This window comes from Eumetopias jubatus, unplaced genomic scaffold, assembly GCF_037043125.1.
Source record: "Eumetopias jubatus isolate StellerSeaLion01/CBP00866 unplaced genomic scaffold, mEumJub1_p1.0 scaffold_12, whole genome shotgun sequence".
Taxonomy (NCBI): domain Eukaryota; kingdom Metazoa; phylum Chordata; class Mammalia; order Carnivora; family Otariidae; genus Eumetopias; species Eumetopias jubatus.
The window spans coordinates 54619412-54642431 of NW_028274818.1; the positions used below are offsets into that span (position 1 = coordinate 54619412).

The following is a 23020-nucleotide window of genomic DNA, read 5'->3' on the forward strand; positions in this document are numbered from 1 at the left end:
AGGAAAGCAGGTGTGTGTGTGTGTGTGTGTGTGTGTGTGTGTGTGTGTGTGTGTGTGTGTGTGATAAAAAGTGAAAAAATGATTACGTCTAAATAAAAGGCCATTGGAGAAAAGCTACCATAAGAGGGACCATGAACCCCAAGTATCATCACGCCCAAAGCCCTGCAGATGCCAGATGCTGGTGCTTGACCCTCGCCATCCCCAGGCCCTTCTCCCTCCCTCTTCTCAATTCTCCTTCTTCCATTAACTTCTCCTCCTTCACCACTCAATTCTGCGGTGCTTCTTTGGGGAAATTTCTTCCACAGTTCCCTTACAGCAGCTTTATTCTGGTCCCTTCTAATCATTTACTTTAGCACCCTACACGCACCTCTCTTTCTAACTGTAGTGATCATACTATATTATAACTTGAAGTTTCTCCACATTGGATGCAGAATAAAATCCACACTGTTTGGTCTAACATTAAAAATTTCCCTGCCTGACCCTAATCTTCCGTTCCAGTTATTTGCCTCCTCCCTTTCATGCACCCTATGTTTCAGCCAAACCCAACCATTGGCCTTTCCACAAACACACTCATACTAACGTTTTCTTTCTTTGCCTCTGTCCATGAGGTTCACTTTGCCCTCCCCACACTTTCAGCCTGTCCAAGTCCCACCTGTGCTTCAAAGCCCAGATCAGAAGCAACCACTTCCTCAAGCTCGCCTTCTCCAGTCCTGCCCCTGACAAGGTCTTCCTTCTCTGAACCCCAGCATCCTATTTTGCATTGCAGTGGTCTCAGCATGCATAGTCCCACTACTGCCCTGGTAGAAAGGTCATGACTGCATTTATCTTGTTTGCCCCACAAGGACTGTCTTCCTCCCTTGCTCCTCATTGCCACACAGTGCCTGCCGCACAAAGATGGACCATTAGGTCTGCAGTGGACAAAGATGGCTTCTATTATTCAAATATCTAACAATCAATTGGAAACAAAACTTTTCATATTAAGTGTATTTAAGAGCCGAATAATGCCATGAGTATGTCTTATTCTCAGGACACTGTGCCCTTCTTATCATCTTACAGGCAAATTAATTCCAGAATAATAAATGACAACCAATCTCTTCTTTTGGTATGCATGTAAATCAGAAATCTTCAAAACTGAATTAGTGAGCTCTTGCAGTTGCATTCAACAAAAATGTATATGATAAGAAGTTTTAAAAGCCAAGTAAAAGTACTGTATTTTACTTTTACAGTAAAGTAAGTACATACAAAAATACTTCATGACCCAAAAAATGTGATTTGGTTTCACTGCACTTATCACATTGACATGTTTGAATACTAGTCCCACCCAGCTCAAGAGCAAGACACAGTTTCTATACCAAATGTATCCTAGATTTCAGGGCAACAGAATAGAATTAATAAGGAACTTAGAAATCCTACTGACAGAGAAAAATACTGGATTTGGTTATAGAATGTTTCCTCCCTTTTACTTTGTGAATGCATATTTACCTATCGTATTTGCAACTTGCAGAGCAGATTGTCTGAGTGTTAAAATGACAGAGAATTCAAATGTCCTAACTCCTTTCACATATACATTCATTGTCAAGCTTTGCCCTCTCACACTCTGCTCCCAAAATAGTCTCATCTTGACCTATGGCAGAAGCTGAGACACAGTGGCCAACAGACAGGGGACACCTCCTTCATATGAGATCATCTATGAAGTACGCAACCTAAGTTCAATACCTTAAATTCAGGAAATTTAATATATGCTCCATTAAATTCTGTACATGAACTCAAGAAACGTGTGTTTTAAATTCATTTTTTTCTTTTTTTTAATTCATTTTTTCTTATCATAATGCTTTAAAGAAAGTAAATGAAAATAATCCCATTTTATACAAGGGAAAATTCCACACAAACTTCCACACAAGGGACAAGCTCCCCTCGGAGCCTCAGGTCCTGCTGCTCTCCTGTCCAGTCAAAATGCGCAACTCCCCACTCCATGAATCCCTGCTGCACTTCACCACCCCTATGCCTTTGCTCACACTACTCTTTTCCACTTTAAGCCCCTTCTCTTATCTTCTTGCCTCAACAATTCCCAGCCTCTCATGTTTCGCGCACACACACATACACACACACGCACGCACGTGTAAACACACAGCACACCATTGCCTGTTGAAATCATTCTTGTTCTCTATACAGGCAAGGTTCAACTCAAGAGTCACGACCTTCATTAATCTCTCCCAATCTTCCCCCACAACTGCGGCCAAAATTTATCTGTCCTGTCTCTGTGTAAGTAATGATTCCTTATGAGCATGTCAGGCCTCCGTCCCTAAAATGCAAGGCTCTGGAGAACAAGGTCTTGCTCACTGGCAAATCCCTAATTGTGCAGAGCACAGTGCTGTGAGTGCAGGAAGTGTTTCTGCTTTTTTTAATTGAAAAGTCTTTTCTTTTGTGAGTATGACAATACAGGAAATTACCATTAAACTCAAGCGAGAGTCTCCTATTTCTTTCTCTCACCTCTGTATTCTATTCTGCTCCGATGATGAAAAGTCTACTTCACTAGCCATTTATAAACATTAATTTTCTTTTAGTAGCTTGAACTGAGACAAGGAAAATGTGAATCACTTGCCTGATACCATGTATGTTTTTGATTGCATAGCTTATTTCTCTTCGTAATTCTTTTTCATTGAACTCCATCTGCAGATGCAAAATGAGCCACAGTTATGACACTTAATTCCTCTGAATAATAATATTGTTGAATATTAAAAAATGAGAAGAACTTGACTTCGTTATTAATAAATAGATACTCATGTCTTTCCTAACTTAAACCCAGATGGTCAAAACATCTGCTTATATAAAGTTCAAGGCAACATAGAACATTGGGGATTTCTGGGAGTTTTAGTGTAGTGGATTTTAACTCTATTATAGATAGGAGCACTATGCATAAAGGATGCCTTCTGGACATAAATCTGGCCATTCATATGAAATATACAATTCTTCATTCTTTTGCTGAATGTAATAAATGTATTCACAGACAAATGCATAAATAAGAGTGTCACCTGACATGCAACAGCGGTCCAGCTGTGCTGAGATTAACAATGGCTGTCTTTTCTCCCTGGCCGTTTTAACCACCTGCATTCAAGGCCTCTTTACAAGAGGAAATTAATAATATTTTTTTACCAATCCAATGTAGGATAGATGGCTGCAAAAAAATTTCCCAGAAGTTCTAGGTACTTTAAATTTATGTGGAATTAGGATCAAAGTGTCATGGAGCTTAGACCTAAAAGGGATATCAAGAGCACATTTGGTTCAGCCCCTGACTTCTGAGATTTGGCCTCTCCAGCTTCACTGTCTATCCATTTTCCCCCCTCACACTTTATACCATAGAACAATGAATTGCTTTAGTTTCCTACCTACACCCTGTTGCCCAGAGCTCAGCCTTTACTGTTCCTCCTTCTCTATCTGGAACAACCCCAGGCCCCAACCCCCTCCTGCTTGACTAGCTGCTCATCCTTCCAAACTCAGCTCAGAAGCCAGGCTCCCTCAAGCGCTCAGTCTGGGATTCGGGTCTGTAGGCCGTTTCCATAGCACCCTGTGCTGAAGTTTATCACTTTACTTAGCACGTTTTAATGAAACCATCTATTTACCCATTTTCCTCCCACACCAAGACATAAGCACCCTCCTCTGTATGTGAAACAAGTAGCAGAGTCCCTAATACTACTTAGCCGCCTAATGGGCAAGCCAACCTAAGCAGAGCTGAAATAAAACTCTCTCAGTTCATACCTCTACACAAACTCAGCTTTTGCTCAGTTTCCCTCATCTGATGGCCACTAACACTTGCTGTTGTACAAGCCAAGCCTTAGGAATCATCCTGAATCTTCTTTCTTGCATCCCCCATATCAACCCAAGCCCTACTGACCCTACCTCCAAAATCACAAATCCATCCACTTTCTCCATCCTCTCTCTGGGGCATTTTTAATGTGAAGCTAAAGAAGATTAAGGTTCAGGGCTTCTCTCTTACATAAGGACCTTCCAAGACCCCGTGCCTAACTGTGTGTTTATAATTTTGTATTCTTCTTCTTTAAGGCCGCCCGCCCCCCAACTGTATAAACTTTAGGCCCCACAGAAAGTGGATTCACTCCTGCTCTGGCCCTACTGTTTAACTCACCTTACTTGTCTCCCAAAATCAACTCTTGCCCCTTTAAGATCCAGCCTGCAAAGCGTTCTTTTAAAATCATCCACCAAATCAGGTCACACCTTTTCGTAAAACTACCCCCTAACTTCTCATTAGTAAATGCAAACACCTCACTGCAACCTGGAACGCCCTGCGTAAACTGGGCACTTCTTTCCTCTGAATTCATGGTGGACTCCCGCCCCCTCATCAGCTCTGCACCAGCCTCATCTGTCCTTCACCCACTGTACAGATGCTTGCTGTACAGCCTCGCCCTCAGCTGCTTACCCTGAATGACCCTCTTCCCCAAGATCCTTACAGCTGACCTCTTCATGCCATTCTGGTCATGCTTTAGATGTCCCCTACTCAGAAGGACCTTGCCTGAAACATCCCATCAAAAGTGGCTCACTCGGGGCACCGAGGTGGAGCAGTCAGTTAAGCTTCTGACCCTTGGTGTCGGCTCAGGTCATGATCCCAGGGTCCTGGGATCCAGCCCTGCATCAGGCTCTGCACTCAGAAGGGAGTCTGCTTGAGATTCTCTCTCTCCCTCTCCCTCTGCCCCTCCTGCTTATGCTGTCTCTCTCTCTCTCTAAAACAAATAAATCTTTAAAAAAAAGAAAGTGGCTCCCTCAACCCCTTTCTCTAACATTATGTTACATAATAATGTTTTATGTTTTCTTACTTTGTCTATTTGTAAAATTCTCTGTCTTTCCCCACCAGACAGTGCCTCTTTCTTGATCACTAGCACCTAGAATTTTGGCACAGAATAGGTGCTCAAGAAATATTTTTAAATTAATTAGACAACAAATAAACTTCATAGGAACTCAGTTAGTATTTGTTGAAATAATTTGAAATGTTGTTAGATCCCACTAAATAAATAAGATCAGAACCATCAGTAAGAAAATACTTCTCTCCTAAATTTTATCACCTGAGTATGAAGATTTTTGTTCAAAGATCTATCTCAGTCCTATACCACTCCCATAACATTTTATGAACAGTTATATAGAACAGAACATGGAAATGAAGTGAAAGGAAAAAAAAATAACATTTGGTACAAACCTTTACTATCTCAAAAGGAAAGCGTTCGTGGAATATACGATTGATTTTAGCCCCTCCTGAGAGCTCCAGGGTATCTACTTGATCCCCTGACCCTTCAATTCTCTTCTCGAAGTCCACAGCAAATTGCTGAACCATCCTATAATTGTGAAAGAGAAGTAAATTCTAGTTACAAGGCTTTGCATTTTTCATTTTAATTTACTATGTGAGCCCTTAGAATCCTTTTCCTAGTGTTCTTACTGGCACCTACTGGCAGAATGAGCACTGCATTCTATTCAGCACTCGAAAATGTAATTATATGACATAGATGTTAGGAAGATTTATTTTAGGCAGTTAATTAAAATACATAGCATAAATATCTGTGTCATTAGATGCATTCTGTCCATTTAATTGAAACCATAAAGTGGTATTTAAAAATACTTAAATTAGGAATTAAAGTTAAACAGTAAAACTTTACATAAAAGAGTCAAAATGCCCCTCGGTTCCTATGACACCACATTCGCCTAGTGTTCTAACTGCTCCCGATGAGCCCCCTCTTACTCTGTGAGCTCCTCTCCTCCCCGCCCCCAGCATCACAGACAATGCAAACTGGTGACCCCCATCCCCCTCTACAACTAGCTCTAGCCTTCTTTTTCAATGATTCCCCACAATTGGATAATAAAATTAAAACTCCTTAACCCATCACGCAAGATTCTCCATGGTCTGGCCCTGTATGCTCCATCTCTCACTACTCATCCACACACCTTCTAAGCCAACCAGAAAGAAGCTATGCCCAGGTCCCTGCATGCACCATGTCTCTGTGCTTGTACATCTGTTTTCCCTTCTGCCCCTTGCTTCCCTGCCTGGCTAATTTTTATCTGTCCTTCAAGACCCAGTTCAAGCAATAGTTTTTCCAGGAAACTTTCCACGGTCCTATCTGCCACACTCCTTATTGCTCCTTGTTCCTTCAGCTTATTTTCCTTGTTCCTTCAGCTTATTTTCAGCACAGCACTTAGCAGAGTCCATCACTCTTGTTCACCTATCAGTCTCTCTCCTAAGGGCAAGGACCACACATTTTATTTATCTCCCACTGCCTAATATATGAAAGGTACTCAGTAACTTCAATGAAGGGATGAGTTGCCTTAAAGTAGTTGGTAAAAACCAAAGAAATATCTTACAGGGGGAAAATAACAACCTACTTGCATTTTCTATTGTTAGATGTAGAAACTCTAATTTTGGCATGCTGGTACTACTTTCAAATTCAAAATTCAACAGGAAAAATTTCAAACCATCTAAGATTTGTATCCCTGATTCTCTTTCATCAAAATCCTGGATGAATTAAAACTGCAAATTAGGCCAGAAAATTCAGAATACAATCTGATGTAGCTATGTTTATGCCTGTGCCCATGTTAATCTAATTTTTAACCACCTGAGAAGGTATATACAAGAGAAAGCACTGAAAGACTGGGAAATTTTAGGAAATTTACCTCCAGCCTATACTCCAGCCTCCAGGCCCACTACAACAAGCTGTAAACAATCTGACACTATTCTCTTGGCCTCCTCATCCACCTGACAAACTCTCCCCATACATTAGGTTCTCATTAAAGTATCTTTTCCTCTGTGAACTCACAACCTTCCTCACCTGTAACTGCTTCCTCATCTGGGCTCCCTTAACAGTTTATACTTACCAGAAACATAGCATTTATCAGATTTTAATACAGTTAGTTGCTTATATGTCTGTTTCCCTTGCTCCTCTGTGGCCTCTTCTTGAGGGCAAAAGTCTTATTCATTGTTGAATCTCTAGTAGATAGCACAGAGCCAGACACAAGTCGAACACAAAGAGCTAAGAGGAAGGCAAGAAGAGAGGCGGGTGGAAAGAGGGGGAGAAAGAAACCAGAGAGGGAGGGAGGAAGAGAGGAAGGAGCTGATCAGCCCCCTACAAGGGAAGAATCCAGATGTGGAAAATTCTGTAATCTGAATCCAATGGAGTCACAGAGGCAAGCGTAGTATTTGTAAGGAGAGTAGTTTCAGTTGGAAGTTAAGATGATGACCTAGGGCCTAAACAGAAATAGCTTTCTTTTCTCTGTAACTTGAAGAGTTTTTATAGGAGCTTAACCAAAGCCAAGAATAAAAAGATAAACTAGGGAAGAGTTGAATCTAAGAAAAAATTCTTTCCTCTGTATGATTCTATATTTTTAAATGAGGAAATGTAAGATGTTACATTAAATTTTTACTTAAATAATTTGAGCATTTAGAAATAGCTCCACAAAGAAAGGAATTTTGTCATGCATTTTGAACACCAAATTAAGGGCACCTTGATTGCAAGGCTGCACAGGAAGAAAGGGACCATAAGAGGTGGCAAGCACCATCCCTGGAAGTGGATTTGGGATGCCCTGGAAGATCAGCTGGGCGGAGGGTCTTCTGGTTGACAGGGACCTGAGGTAAGCTGCAGCAGAGGGGTAGAGGGCAGATAAGGCTGGGAGGGGCAAAAAAAAGGAAGAAAGATAAAAGACATAAGGAGCTGGCAATTCTCTAACGACTCTGCTGTCCTACCAAGACCCCTCAGGGATACACCTAGTAATCCAAGGATAAGATGGGAAGATCATGGAGGAGTAAGAAGATACTTGGTAGTTTTCACATTTGTGTTTTTAAAGAGCTACATTAAAATCATTACCAAAAAGGGTAAAAAGATACTTAAATGTGGCTTTATTGTCCATTCTTTAATTATGAAAGCCGTGGTTCTCATTCCCCTGAAAAATGTACACAGATAAATCCCATGAAATGACTGACACAAGAAGATAATAAGAACGAGTGACCTTGGTAGAAACAGTTGTACAAGACAGATGACACTTTTGACAGGAGCTGTGTCCACTTCTAAAGACTAAGAGCAAAAACCCTGCTGAGTTATCACTATTGGGTATTGGTGATATCACTATCACTCATTTACGGAATCCAATTATCAAAGCGCAAGGAAACTGGGCACGGGGATGGGCAACTGGTTCAATCTATAGTAACAGAATAAGATCAACGATGATTCTTCAAGAACACATAAAGACTCGAGGTTCATTGTATAACATAAACAAAGTCTTGTACACATTACGTGCTTTTTCTAGAAAATAGCACGACAAAGAGGCTAAGGCAAAAGCAAACTGAAGAAATGAGTTTCAAATGCTGAACAAGGGAGGGCAAGAGGACTCACTGCAGCAATGCCTTGGTCTTCCTGGTGGGGTCCTCTGGCTTGAAGTTTCTGTAGGCTTCCACTTCATGTTCTATGGAGAGCAACTGTCCCTGTATCTTGTTCCTGAAGTTTGGCAGGGTATCTCGAATATGGTTGGTAAGTTGCTGAATAAAACAAAACAAAATCGTGTAGATGTAACAGATGAAAGATGAACTCAGGAGACAAAAATTGATGTTCCCTGTTTTCCTAATCGTTTAAAACTTAGAAATCATATGCGTATATACATTTGAGACTGACTAACTGTGTAGGGAAATCATGAGAAGCAGCTCCAACTCTCTCCTGGCCTTAAGGAGATGTTCAAAATTCCTTCAACTGGAGTCACTCACTTGGGCTACCTCTTTATGCCTGGCTAGAAATACCCTGTTAAAATGCACCTACTAATGTTACTCCGAAGGCTGCCTAATGACACTTTGGCATGAATTGATCTATCAGGTTACCTAGACTGTAGAAAGGAGCCTTAAGTTGGACTGTGGCTAGAAATGAAGAAATTGGAGTTACAGGTGCTGCCGGACATTTCAGGACCACCCTATGGAACTGTAGGTACCTGTCAGCTGTCCACTTCCTCTCCATTCTGCAGCTCAGACAGATGCTTCCTCTTGCCCTGCCTCTAGGCATCAGTCCAGCGGTGCTGGTTCACATCATGGGCTTATTCCTTCAGCAGTTTGCATATGAAAGTTCCATGACTAGCAAAGGAAAACACTCTCTCTCTCTCTCTGCTGTTGACATCTCTACTTAACCATCCACTTGGCAATTCCACTGAGATCATCTGCTGGCGCCTCAAGCTCAGCAGGATGAAAAATTCTCTAAGAGATTGTCTACAAGTACATGATTAAGAACAAAGGTGGGGGCGCCTGGGTGGCTCAGTCAGTTAAGCGTCTGCCTTCGGCTCAGGTCATGATCCCAGGGTCCTGGCATCGAGCCCCACATTGGGCTCCCTGCTCAGCGGGAAGCCTGCTTCTCCTTCTCCCACTCCCCCTACTTGTGTTCCCTCTCTTGCTGTGTCTCTCTCTGTCAAATAAATAAATAAAATCTTTAAAAAAAAAAAAGAACAAAGGTGGGATATAAACCCAGATTGGCTAGCTCTCTGCCGTATGTTCTTTCTATTACAATGCAGTTAAACAAAAGTCTGAATTAAAAGAAAAAAAGAGAAGGAAAGGAAGGAAGGAAGGAAGGAAGGAAGGAAGGAAGGAAGGAGGAAGGAAGGGAAAGAGAAAGAAAGAAAAAGAAAGAAAGAAAGGAAAGAAAGAAAGAAAAAGAAAGAAAGAAAGAAAGAAAGAAAGAAAGAAAGAAAGAAAGAAAGAAAGAGAAAGAAAGAAAGAAAGAAAGAAAGAAAGAAAGAAAGAAAGAAAGAAAGAAAGAAAGAAAGAAAAGAAAGAAAGAAAGAAAGAGAAAGAAAGAAAGAAAGAAGAAAAGGTAATCTTCTTGAACTGGTGAAGTAATAAACTTGAATCAAAAGAAAGAGAACATAAACTTCACAGAAATGCATGAAAAAGAATAATAAATTAAAAGGGGAATAAATACCCAGACTGACTGAAGAAATCATTCTAAATCTTTAATGTTTATCAGAGATTACCTGGATGTATCTATTCAATATATCTATAGTTATTTAAATGTTAATAGTTCATAACTATATTAGACCTTCACCCACAGTTATGACTTATGTTATTCCCCAGCATGCTGTTGTTATGGCTCTGAAGCAGAAAACAAAAGAATGGAGAGGCCTGCATTCCCAGTAGCAACATCACAAACCCCCAAGTCTAAGAGCAACAGTAACCATGAGAAACCAGTAGCCACTTGTCTGCCATATGAGGGGTAAATGATAAAAATACATGGTTTCCACCTTTTGCTTCTCAGATATCTCAACAGCAAAGCAACACTGCGGACCACTCTTGGCTTTCTAAAATAGTTCTTTCCTCAGCTTTCGTGACCCTAGTTCCTCTCAGTTTTCTCCTAACCTTTTGGATGTACCTTCTACATCTCCTTTGCCAAGTCATCCCCCTCCACCAGACCTGTAAATATCAATATTCCTCCAATCTGAGTCTTAACCTTCTTCTTCTTTGTTCACTCTCTGTTCCTCCTAAAGTAATCTTATTCCACTCATAGCTTTAATAAATATTCAAACGCCTGTAGCTACCAACGTGTTATCTACAGACCAAACTTCTAATCTTTGCTGCAGGCATACATATTAGACCATGGACTTTACTTCTCTTACATGTGCCAATGACACCTCAACCTCAGCAAGTCTGAAATCAAACACCTAATCTTCCTTTCAGGGTTCTCCATCTCGGTGACTTCATAACAATATGGGAACTCAGAGTGCATCCTTGACTTCACCTCTCCATCACCCACCAGAGCTAATCTACCATGAAGTTCTCGATTTTCCTAAACATTTCTCAATTCTGCTTTATTTTTCATCTTCACTGGCCCTAACCAAGACCAAGCTACCATTATTTCTCACTTTGACTCCTAACTTCTCATGTCTAGTCTTGATTTTTTTTTAAGATTTTATTTATTTATTTGACAGACAGAGACACAGCGAGAGAGGGAACACAAGCAGGGGGAGTGGGAGAGGGAGAAGGAGGCTTCCTGCGGAGCAGGGAGCCCGATGCGGGGCTCAATGCCAGGACCCTGGGATCGTGACCTGAGCCGAAGGCAGACACTTAACGACTGAGCCACCCAGGTGCCCCTCTATTCTTGATCTTATCTGCAACCACCATGAACATTTTTAACACACAGATATGATTGTGTAATTCCCCTATTCAGATGCCTTAAATGACTCACTCCCCACTGCTCTTAGGATAAGAACAAAAATCCTTAACTTGCCTACAAACATTATAGGATCCAGCCTCTGCCTACTTCTCCAAATTCATCTCTTATAACTCACTCCCTCATTCCCTGCCCTCCAGCCATAATGACTCAAAAATGTCATGTTCTGTTCCAGTTTTCGCCATAGAAACTGGCCTTCAGGGCCAGAGGTATTGGTGCACATTGAATCAGCCATAAAAGTATCCTAGTGTCAAACAGTATGAAGATCCCTAAAGCAATAAAAAAGAAAGTGATTATCCAAGAAATGAGAGATCTTCAGTACAAAATCCATTCAGTTTTCAGTCAACCAGAATCCAATTATGTCATAATTTAGGGGTCATTTGTATAACCAAATGGCCAGTCACATTCTTTCTATTTTTCTAGTATTCACAACCTAATTTATTTCCAACTTTATCTTCCTAATCATCTTAGTGATTTTTCTCTAAGAATTTTTCAGTTTATTTGTGTTTTTCTTAGACCAATACAGGCATGAGAGCAGTAATCTAAAAAGAGTTTTACCAATACTAAATATATTGGTAGAATATTATGGTTTTTGTGTGGCAAACCAATGTTCCTTCTCTAAAATATATTCATGTTTGTTAAATGACACAACCACAGCACCACCTCATGGCTTCTAAATACTCATCTACCCTAATTAAAAAGCACAAACTTTACATGAGTTTGTGTTATGTCACATAAAATAGAAGTATAATACTGCTTTTTTATTTTCTAAAACTTCTTCAATTGTTTTGCCTAAAGGGTTCGGGTCCAATGTCACAAGTAGCCTGCTATTGTATTAGTCTCTACTGATACCTTCTAGGAGCAAACAATCAGAACATTCGATAATGACTTGATTGGTTGACTGTTAAAGTTCATAAATAAAAGTTAAAGCATATCTTATGATTCTATTTGTGAGAAAAGCTGCTGGCCACTTTGAGTCAATATAATCAAAACTCAAGGAGTGGACCTGCATACACTGAGGATGATGCTTAACTTCCCTAGGAGATGAAAAATATGTTACCAAGTAAGTGCACTGAGGTTTTATGCAAGAAGGAAGTAAGGGCATGGAATGTGGGAAGACAAAGGCCCAAGTCTTGTCTGTGCAGGGAAAAGGGTTATCTGGAAAAACTTCTTAAATGAATGGAGATCAATGATTGCTTATAAGGATTTGTTATTTTCAAGAATTTAAATTAAGGAACAAATCGATCCTAAACAAAACCATAAAGAAATTTTAAAAAGAAATCTTACCTAACCATAACAGATGGACATTTTAAAAACAAATCCCAAGAAATCAACCCTTCAGAGACACACAACCTTAATTTCTTAAGATAACTACATATTCTGAGTAAAATGGGTGCTAATATATACCCTTATTCACTGTTCCTAAATAAGCGTATTTCTGCTCTGAGCAGTGTACTTTCAATAACATTAAAGTAGATTCTACTCACTGAGAATAGTAACAGTGTGCAACTAAGTATTCATATTCATTTTTTAATTCCTATCATTTAAGCTGAATGTCTTATTTTGGAAAAAATGAACATTAAAATGAGAAATATGAATTCCAATAGTCACTTGTATATTTCATAACTGTTCTTGTTGCTTGAGAAAACATCTTTACCTGATTAAGGACCTTCTGCAGGTGTGGGGTCCCCATCCGATCAGCAATATGTCTATAAGCCGGGTGCGAGAGAAAAAATTTCCTTTCGGCCAACATGGCGGCCTTAATGTCCTTCTTCCCATCTATATCCTTCTGGCTTCTGTTTACCACCCCCACATAACCTGAAACAGAACACATACAATGTGGTTTGGGACCCTTGTTGTTTATTCTGGGGAGATTTCAAGGCTCTCAAACAGGCTGAATAAGAAAAGCAAAATTATTTTTAAGGGCTGAAGAATTGAACCCTTTATAAAACTCAATTTGAGACATCAGTATTTAACAAAGGCTGGCTGATGTGGCTAATGACACTTTTTTTAGCATTAACACAATAATGTCTTTTGCCCGTTAAAAAGCTCTGTACATTTTAATACAGTGTGTCCCTTACCAGCTGTGTTATATGATGGGCAAGTTAGTCACACTTAAAACAGCACAGTATATGTTTATGCAGTCTGTGATGAATATTTATATCCTCTTCAAGCTCCTTCCTTTTCCTGCTTTCTTATTCCTGTTATTTTAAGGAATAGTTCTCCCTTTGGATCATTTTTAACTATATCATTTGGGAATGTTATGCCATTCCAGAAAAAGTATAACTAATCATAAATACATTCCTCATAACTGTGAAGGCATAAAACCAAGCTTCGCATTGGTTTCCCAATTGTTTCTCTGCCACATCATCAAAGGAAGTCCTGTATAGGACACGGTACGTTACCCCTGCGAAGAGGCAGCAGCTTGTTCTCTAGAACCTCCCTGGCATCTGTTCCTTCATCCATAAGATCCAATTTGGTGATGACTCCAATGGTTCTTAAACCTGAATCAAAAACAAACCCAGTATTACATAGTTTGCAGAAGACTAACAAATTTTAGAGACATACATGTCCCCATGCTAAATGCAGACACTCATATTTCTGGTCCTTTTCCTGCTCCTCTCTGTCTCACTTTGTTTTCTAATCCGCTGCTACCCCAGTCTGGTGAGTTTTGATGTGATGAGAAGGAGAGTTGTAAAACCACCCATACGTAAGGTAACTTTCACTTCAAGAGAGAAAAAACCAAATAGGTATATCACCACAATAATTTTAAACACATGCATTTATTTTTGTACCATGCATACATGGAAATTATACCCTTAAAATTTTCCTCCAAGGTACTGTACACAATATGGGTGCTTTAATTTTTTTATGTATTACCTTATTGAAAATAAATAAACAAGTAGGACCAATGAAGAGAGTGTGTCATAAACCAAAGCTTATTACTGATCCAGTTCTAAGCACTTGACAAATAAGAAGAAGAAAATTAGGTATAGGATAGTGTCATCACCAAAAACAAAGTTTCAAGTCTCATAGCATTCACTGTTCATTAGAAAAAGATATATGACTTAATGGAAGAAGACCAAACTAAGAGTCCTGACATTTGGATTCTAGTCTCAAGGCAAGTCACCTAACTCTCTTCTCTGGGCCTCAGTTTTCCTATCCATAATATAAAGAGTTGGAAACGATAATCTCCAAGGTACCTTTCAGTAATAAAACAATATAAAAACCTAGACACTTTATGTAGCACATCAGATACCTCACCTTTGCCCATTGTTTTCTTCAGTAGATAAAATGAACAACGTTTGCCTAGTGATTCATCTTTTTTTTGAAGATTTTATTTATTTGACAGAGAGAGACACAGCAAGAAAGGGAACACAAGCAGGGGGAATGGGAGAGGTTGAGAAGCAGACTTACGGCTGAGCAGAGAGCCCGACGCAGGGCTCTATCCCAGGACTCTGGGGTCATGACCTGAGCCGAAGACAGATGCTTAATGACTGAGTCATCCAGGCGCCCCTCGTGATTCATATTTTTAAGTGCATTTCTTTGGACATGATAAATTGAACACACACCTTTATCTTTTTACCTGAAACCACTCTAAAATGGCTAATATTTATTAGGCCAGCTATGGTTTTACATGCTTTACATGTCTTAAATCATTTACTCTTAAAAAGGTTAAATCGTTTAATCTTAAAAAGGACTCCAACTCTATTTTTTTTTAAGATGAGGAAACTAAGGCAGAAAGAGATTAAGTAACTTTCCCAAGGTCATACAACAGGTGGGTCTAGGCATCCAGAGCCCATGCTTTTAACCAATATACTGCCTACTGAAATACAAAGAATTTTAAAAATAAAAAAGGCTTAAACCAAGAAAGTAAAGAAAATGGGAGAGGACTGAAGAAATATGTTGAAACTGTAAACCCAGCAGGATAACTGCTAACTAAATTAACAGACTAGAGAAACAGAAAAACTGCATCCAAGAAAGCCAACAACCAAAGCCCAGAAGCTGGATAATTTACATCACAGCCTCTCTAAAAGGTTGAGGGAGACCAATAGCTCTGACAATAATGGACAGTAGTGGGGGCAGTTGAGGTTGAAAACAAGAGCGCTGGATGAAAGCAGTGAGATTTCCATGGATAACATAGCTAGGAGTCACCCTGGCTCAACCTGGCAGGAGAGTGCAAGGTCTACTCTCTGGAAACACTGAACTATGGAAAACTGCACTAATGGGCACCTGGCCCAGTTAGAGGGCATCAGGTATTAAAAGAGAGTGATTAAGTGAAATTCCACATACTGAATAGCAAGACCTCTCTGCCCAGTCCAGTTTAAGAAAAAGCTGGCTGGTAGAATTTAACCCTCCAAGCAGGAGATTGGAAAAACTCTGTCTGGGGATATTAACCATTCTTAGAGGGAAACATAGATATTAAAATTCAGAGGAACTCCAATTAAAACAGCCCAATAAATCAACATACTGTGAAGCCTGTAACTCATTTAGTCAAGCACACCCACATAGAGTTTCCTGTTAATATTTCACTTTTAAATATAAATCAGTAAGTGCAGATTACCAATTGTTATCATACAAAATTATTACAATATTAATATAATATAAATAAAATACTATATTCCCCATAACTGACTTATTTATTTTAGCATTCTGTGATGTATATAATTGTAGAACCACTATATTGTATACCTGAAGTTAATACAATATTGTATGTCAACCATGCTTCAGTAAAAAATAAAAATTTTTAAAAATTATTTTAAATGTGAATGGATAGCCAAGGAGAGTCTCTGAGACCAAAACAAATAAATATTGTAAAACAGAACTGAAGAAAACAAAAATAATACAAAATATAGAAAAAAACTTTATCATTTTTATTAATATCCTCAGAGAGAAAGGAGAGGTCATTGCATCCATGGAACAAGAATAGAATGTCATAAAAGGAAACATTCAAACAAACAAAAGGAATTCTCGGTAACAAAATATGAGAGTAGAAATTTTTTAAAAAATGTTAGTAAAATGGGTGGAGTACAAAGTTAGAAACTCTTCCAGAAAACAAAAGAAATAGAAGTAAATAACAGAAAAGGAAAAACTTGTTTGAAACTAGAGAAATAGGGGCACCTGGGTAGCTCAGTTGGTTAAGCATTCGACTTTTGGTTTTGGCTCCGGTCATGACCTCAGGGTCATGAGATCGAGCCCTGTGTCAGGTTCTGTATCCAGTGCAGAGTCTACTTGAGATTCTGTTTCTCCCTGTCCCTCTCCCCCTCCCCTGTTCTCTAACTCATTCTCTTTCTCTCTCTCAAATAAATAAATAAACCTTAAAAAAAGAGAGAGAAATAATGCAGAAGATCCAATATCTGAATAATTGGCATTCCAGAAAAACAGAGAAGATGAAACAGAAATAGTTGGGGGGCAATACTATTCAAGAAAATATTCTATAAGTGAAAGATTAATTTATGTATTGAATAAATCCATCAAGTGTCCAACGTAATATGAAAAACACACACACAATATGGCATAGCAGTATAAGATTTCAAAACACTAGGAACAAATAAAATATCCTAATAAGCTCCCAAAGAAGTTAAGAAAAGAAAGTGACAAAAAAAGTTTGGAAAATCATTATAGCATCAGTCTTCCCAGCAACAAACTAGAAACTAAATTCAATAGAGTGCTGTTTTCAAAATTCTGAGTGAAAAAATTATTTCTAGCCTAGAATTCTAAACTATCGATAAATGTGACAGTAGAAAAAGATATTTTCAGACTTGCAAAAATCTCAAAATATTTTACCTCCCTTTCTCTTTCTTTGGAAACTACTAAAGGATGTGTTCCACCAAACATGGAAAGCAAACTAACAAAGAAGTAAATAAGAGATCCAGGAAGCAAGAAATGTAATAACCAAAAAATGAAGGGAATTTTCAGGATGGTGTAGATCTCAGTACTAGGCCAGAAGAACAATCAATATCTATTTGAATGAGAAGGCACAGATTATTGAAGAGATATATTTCCCCACTAAGAAAAAAATGAAAGTGCTAGAACACCTAATGCCTAAGATTTTTGAAGATATTAAGAGATTTAGACTCCTAGAGGAGAGGCTGAGAATGCACTGGTGATGAATATTGAGAAGACTGCAAACAGAAAGAAAGACAACTATCAACCTCAAAGACAGCAATATCATGTAAGAAGGAAAACGTAATCATAATTTACACAGGACTCAGCTGCGAATGATATCTTCAGAATCATAAATATTTAAATATAATTATATTAGTAGAACATGGGAGGGTAAGTGTATATATGTATGGTTAGTATATGTGGTTATGGGAGAGAGATAGAAGACAGCTAAATTCTTCTCTACAGTAGGAAGTCAAAAGTGAAAATAAAAAATAAAAAATCAAGAAATAGTAGTATGAACAGGTTACACAGAAATATGGAGGTAAATACCAAAAGAAAGCCAAAAGTGATAGCCTCTGGAAATCAGTAATCAAGAGTCAGGAGGAGTGCGTAAGGGACCAATAGTTTTTGTTAAAAGCCTTTGGGACTGATTTTTAAGCATGTATGTTTATAACATTAATAAAAATAAAAGTTCAATTTTAAAAGTGTTCTCTTTACTACTCCTTTATTTCTGCAAAGGCAAAGAAATCTATGCTTAGTGGTATACCAGAAATGGCAACAGAGATTATTTTCTTTTCACATTTAGTTATACAAATAGGCAGCTTAAAATAATCAATGAACTCCTGCTGGCATACTAGAGACCTACACTGACAAATCTCAAAAAGCCATTGCCAGAAGAGATTCAAAGGCAACGTGCTTTAAAAGCACTTCACTGGTAATCTAAAGACTCAGATAAATATAATAGAGACCATGTATTGAGTCCTGATTATGTACTGGGCATAAACTTGAAACAACTCTATGAGTGGGTACCCTTATTTTCTCAATTACACAGACCAGGAAAGTGAGATTTGGAGAGGAAAAGCATGCTTACCTAAAAGCTTGCAGCCTGTAAGGTGTGGAATCCAGGCAACCTAATTCCATTTTTAATCACTATATTTTTCTGCCACCCAATTCTTAGCTAGATTCTACAAGTGATTAGGTCTGTTATTTGGCAAGTTAGTTACATCATCTGGGCCTGTTGATCTACATATAGAACCAAAAGATTAACTAGATGTCTCTTTCAAGTCCAGAATTCTGGGAAAGAAAACAATTTCCAGATTTAGAAGAGGTTTATACAATAAGTAAAGAGTAATTTAATACAATTCTTGTCCTCCAACTAAAAGGAAAATAAAAATAAAGAGCTAATAAATAATGTGTGATACTGTATTTCAATTATGTTTCTTCAGCAAAGAATAGCCAGAAATGATGAATGCTGATGAATCCTGACAAAGACCTTGAAAAGACATACAAGGCACTTCCAAACTGATTCTTATATAGCATAGAGGCTAACAGCACTCACTCGAGGATCAGATTTTTTCGGTTCAAACCCATCAGTGCCTCTTATTAGCTCCAAGACATTAGTTTCCTCATCAGGGCATGACAGGGTGGCTCAGTTGGTTAAGCATTTGCCTTTGGCTCAGGTCATGATCCCAGGGTCCTGAGATCGAGACCCCCCTTGGGCTCCTTGCTCAGCGGGGAACTGCTTCTCCCTCTGCATGCCTCTCCCTGTGCTTGTGAGCTCTCTCTCTCTCTCTCTCTCTCTCTCTGACAAATAAATACATAAAATCTTTAGTTTCCTCACCAGGTGTAACCACATCAATAGCATAATCATCCGTCACAGTTTATATTTGATGTCTGGGATAATTATTAATTGCATCCCCTTTAACTCTCGAAAGACTTCCAGCAGAAGAATAAGTTATACGTTCGCTCTAATTCATCAATAAAATGAGAAAATAACAAATCTATGTTTTAAAATTAAATAACAGACCTTCCACTTACTGGTGCAACATGTAAGAAGATTTGAAGTTTCCCCTGTGTCTTAACAAGTAGACAACTGAAAAACTCAACAACCCTTCTTAGATTCTTCAGAGAAATGAGGTCACAGGACAAACCACTGCTCCCCAAATTTGGAGAGGCATATAGGTAAATCCAGAAAATCATAACTTATGGAAGCAGAAACACACAAGCAGGAATTCCTATGGGAACCAGCGCCTAAGAAGGAAAACCTAAACTGTAATTGATAAATTTCTGGAAACTCAGGGAGTTAAAAAGTCTAGGAGGTCCAAGTCATAGGGAGCATCCATTTTTTTGTGGGTTTGGTCTCCAGGAGCTCACCCCACCCAGGTTCTCATAGTGAATATCTGAAAAAAAAAAATCCCCTTGTGCTTCAGACAGGGGGATGAAACAAACAACCTGATTTAAAAATGGGTAAAAGACCTGAACAGGTACCTCAACAAACAAGATGTACAAATGGCAAGTATGTATATGAAAAGATGTTCCACATCATTGTTCAATAGGGAATTGCAAATTAAAATAATAGTGAGATATCACTGAACACCTATTAAAATTGCCAAAATCCAAAACACTGACAACATCAAAGGCAGCAAGGTTATAGAGTACCAAGAACACCCATTCATTGCTATTGAGATTGCAAAATGGTACAGACATTTTGGAAAATAGTTTCTTACAAAACTAAATATACCCTTACCATGTGATACAGTAATTGTACTCTTTGGTATTTACTCAAAGGAATTGAGAACATGTCCACACAAGAACTTGCACACAATTGTTTATAGCGGATTTACTTATAATTGCCAAAACTGGAAAGCCACCAAGATGTCCTTCCATACATAAATAGATAAATAAAACTGTGGCACAACCAGACAATGGAATATTATTCAGTGCTGAAAATAAATGAGCTATCAAACCATAAAAAGACAAGGAGGAACTTTAAATTCATATTTCTAAGTGAAAGAAGCCAATCTGAAAAAGCTACAAAGTTTATGGTTTCAACTATATGACATTCTAGAAAAGGCAAAAGTATGGAGACAGTAAAAAGCTTAGTGGCTGCCAGGGGTTAGGGAAGGCAAAGATAAAAAGGTGGAGTACAGAGTATTTTTAGGGCAGTGAAAATTATTCTATATGGTATTACAATGATGGATACATAACATTCCACACTTGTCAAAACCCACAGAATGTACACCACCAAGAGTGAACCCGAATGTCAACTATGAACTTTGAGTAATAATGATAGATCAGTTCTAGGTTCATTGATTATAACAAATGTACAACTCTGGTGTGGGATGTTAATAGTTGGGGAGCTTGTGCATGTGGGGACAGAATGTACATGGGAACTCTCTGTACTTTCCACTTAAAATTGCTCTAAAAAATTAAAATCTATTAATTAAAGACAATTAAATAACATTATACATGTAAAGTACTTGGTACATAAAAAAAACACCCAGTAAATGAAAGTTGCGATCTCATTAACTTTGATTCTCACCATGCCTCCCACTCTACTCCAATCCTAAACTCCAGTCACACCCAACAAGTTGCACTTCTCCCATGTAACCATGCAGTTCTTGGGCTATCTTTATAACAATGCCGCTCAGCTCTAAATATCCTTTCCTTCCCTTCTTTTTTTGATCAACTCAAACCCATTCTTCCTTTTTTCATCATTTTATTTTATTTTCATCATGATAAGTACACTCTTTAATTCCCATACCCTACTTCACTCATCCCTCCACCCCCCTCTCCTCTAGTAACCATCAGTTTGTTTTCTATAGATAAGAGTCTGATTCTTGGTTTCTCTTTCTTTCCTTTGCTCATTTGTTTTGTTCCTTAAATTCCACATATGAGTGTGATTGTATGGCATTTGTCTTTCTCTGACTGACTTATTTCACTCAACATTATACTCTACCTCTATCCACATTGTTGCAAATGTCAAGATTTCATTCTTTTTTATAACTGATTAATACTCCATTGTATAGGGGCACCTGGGTGGCTCAGTCGTTAAGTGTCTGCCTTCGGCTCAGGTCATGATCCCAGGGTCCTGCGATCAAGCCCCACGTCGGGCTCCCTGCTCAGCAGGAAGCCTGCTTCTCCCTCTCCCACTCCCCCTGCTTGTGTTCCCTCTCTCGCTCTCTCTCTGTCAAATAAATAAAATCTTGAAAAAATATTCCATTGTATATATACACCACATCTTCTTTACCCATTCATCAATCAGTGGACACTTAGGTTGCTTCCATAGTTTGGCTATTGGAAATAATGCCACAAAAAACACAGGGGTGCATGTATCCCTTTGGATTAGTGTTTTTGTATTTTGGGGGGGTAAATACTGAGTAGTGAAATTACTGTATCATAGGGTAGTTCTATTTTTAATTTTTTGAGGAAACTTTAAGCTGTTTTTCACAGTGGCTGCAACAGTTTGTATTCCCAAAAACAGTGCACAAGGTTCCTTTTTCTCCACATCCTCACTGACACTTGTTTCTTGTGTTTGTGATTTTAGCCATTCTGACAGGTGTGAGGTGATATCTCACTGTAATTTTAATTTGCATTTTCCTGATGATGAATGATGTTGAGCATCTTTTCCTGTGTTTGCTGGCCACTTGTATACCTTCTTTGGAGAAATGTCTGTTTGTATGTTTTGTCAATTTTTTAATTGGGTTATTTGTTTTCTGGGTATTGAGTTGTATCAGTTCTTTATATATTTTGGATACTAAAACCCTTTATCAGATATGTCATTTGCAAATATCCTCTCCCATTCAGTAGCCTGATTTTTAGTTTTGTTGACTATTTCCCTTGCTGTGCAGAAACTTTATTTTGATGTAGTCCCAAGAGTTTATTTTTGTTTTTATATCCCTTGCCTCAGGAGACATATCAAAAATTTTGCTACAGTCAATGTCAGAGAGATTACTGCCTGTGCTCCCTTCAAGGATTTTTATGGTTTCAGGTCTTTAAACCATTTGAAATTTATTTTTGTGTATGGTGAAAGAAAGTGGTCCAGCTTCACTCTTTTGCATGTGGCTGTCCAGTTTTCCCAACACCATCTGTTGAAGAGACTGTCTTTTTCTGATTGTATATTCGTTCCTCCTTTATCAAAGATTAATTGACCATAAAATTGTAGATTTGCTTCTGGGCTTTCTGTTCTATTCCATTGATCTATGTGTCTGTTTTTATGCCAGTACCACACTGTTTTAATTACTACTCCTTTGTAATATAACTTGAAATCTGGAATTGTGGTCCCTCCAATTTTGTTTTTCTTTTTCAAGATTGCTTTGGCCATTCTTTTGTGGTTCTATACAAATTTTAGGATTGTTAGTTCTAGTTCTGTGAAAAATGCTGTTATTTTGATAGGGATTGCATTAAATCTGTAGATTGCTTTGGGTAGTATGGACATTTTAACAATATTTGTTCTTCCAACCCAAGAGCATGGAATGTCTTTCCATTTTCTTGCATCATCTTAAATTTCTTTCATCGGTGTTTTATAGTTTTCAGAGTACAGGTCCTTCACCTCCTTGGTTAAGTTTAATCCTAGATATTTTATTGTTTCGGGTGAAATTGTGAATGGGATTGTTTTCTTAATTTCACTTTCTGCTGCTTCACTTAGCGTGTAGGAATGCAATAGATTTCTGTACGTTGATTTCGTATCCTGCAACTTTACTGAATTCCTGTTATCAGTTCTAGTATTTTTTTGGTGGAGTCTTTAGTATCATGTAATCTGTAAAGTGACAGTTTTCTTCTTCCTTACTAATGCAGACGCCTTTTATTTCTTTATGTTGTATAATTGCTGTTGTGGACTTCCAGTACCATGTTGAATGAAAGCAGTGAGAGTGGACATCCTTGTCTTGTTCCTCACCTTAGGGGAAAAGCTCTGTTTTTCAACATTGAGTACGATATTGGCTGTGCAT

General features: G+C 38.4%; 1 protein-coding gene across 3 annotated transcripts in view; it reads right to left on the reverse strand.

Moving 5' to 3' along the window:
* DNM3 (dynamin 3) overlaps positions 1 to 23020 on the reverse strand; it is a 575404-nt gene that overhangs the window by 352326 nt on the left and 200058 nt on the right. For all 3 annotated transcript variants that reach the window (XM_028123031.1, XM_028123033.1, XM_028123032.1), the window contains exons 5-9: positions 13589 to 13687; positions 12841 to 13001; positions 8379 to 8521; positions 5204 to 5339; positions 2603 to 2670 (exon numbers count right to left, since the gene is read on the reverse strand). In XM_028123031.1, the coding sequence (XP_027978832.1) occupies positions 2603 to 2670; positions 5204 to 5339; positions 8379 to 8521; positions 12841 to 13001; positions 13589 to 13687 (607 nt within the window). The remainder of the gene's footprint in view (positions 1 to 2602; positions 2671 to 5203; positions 5340 to 8378; positions 8522 to 12840; positions 13002 to 13588; positions 13688 to 23020) is intronic.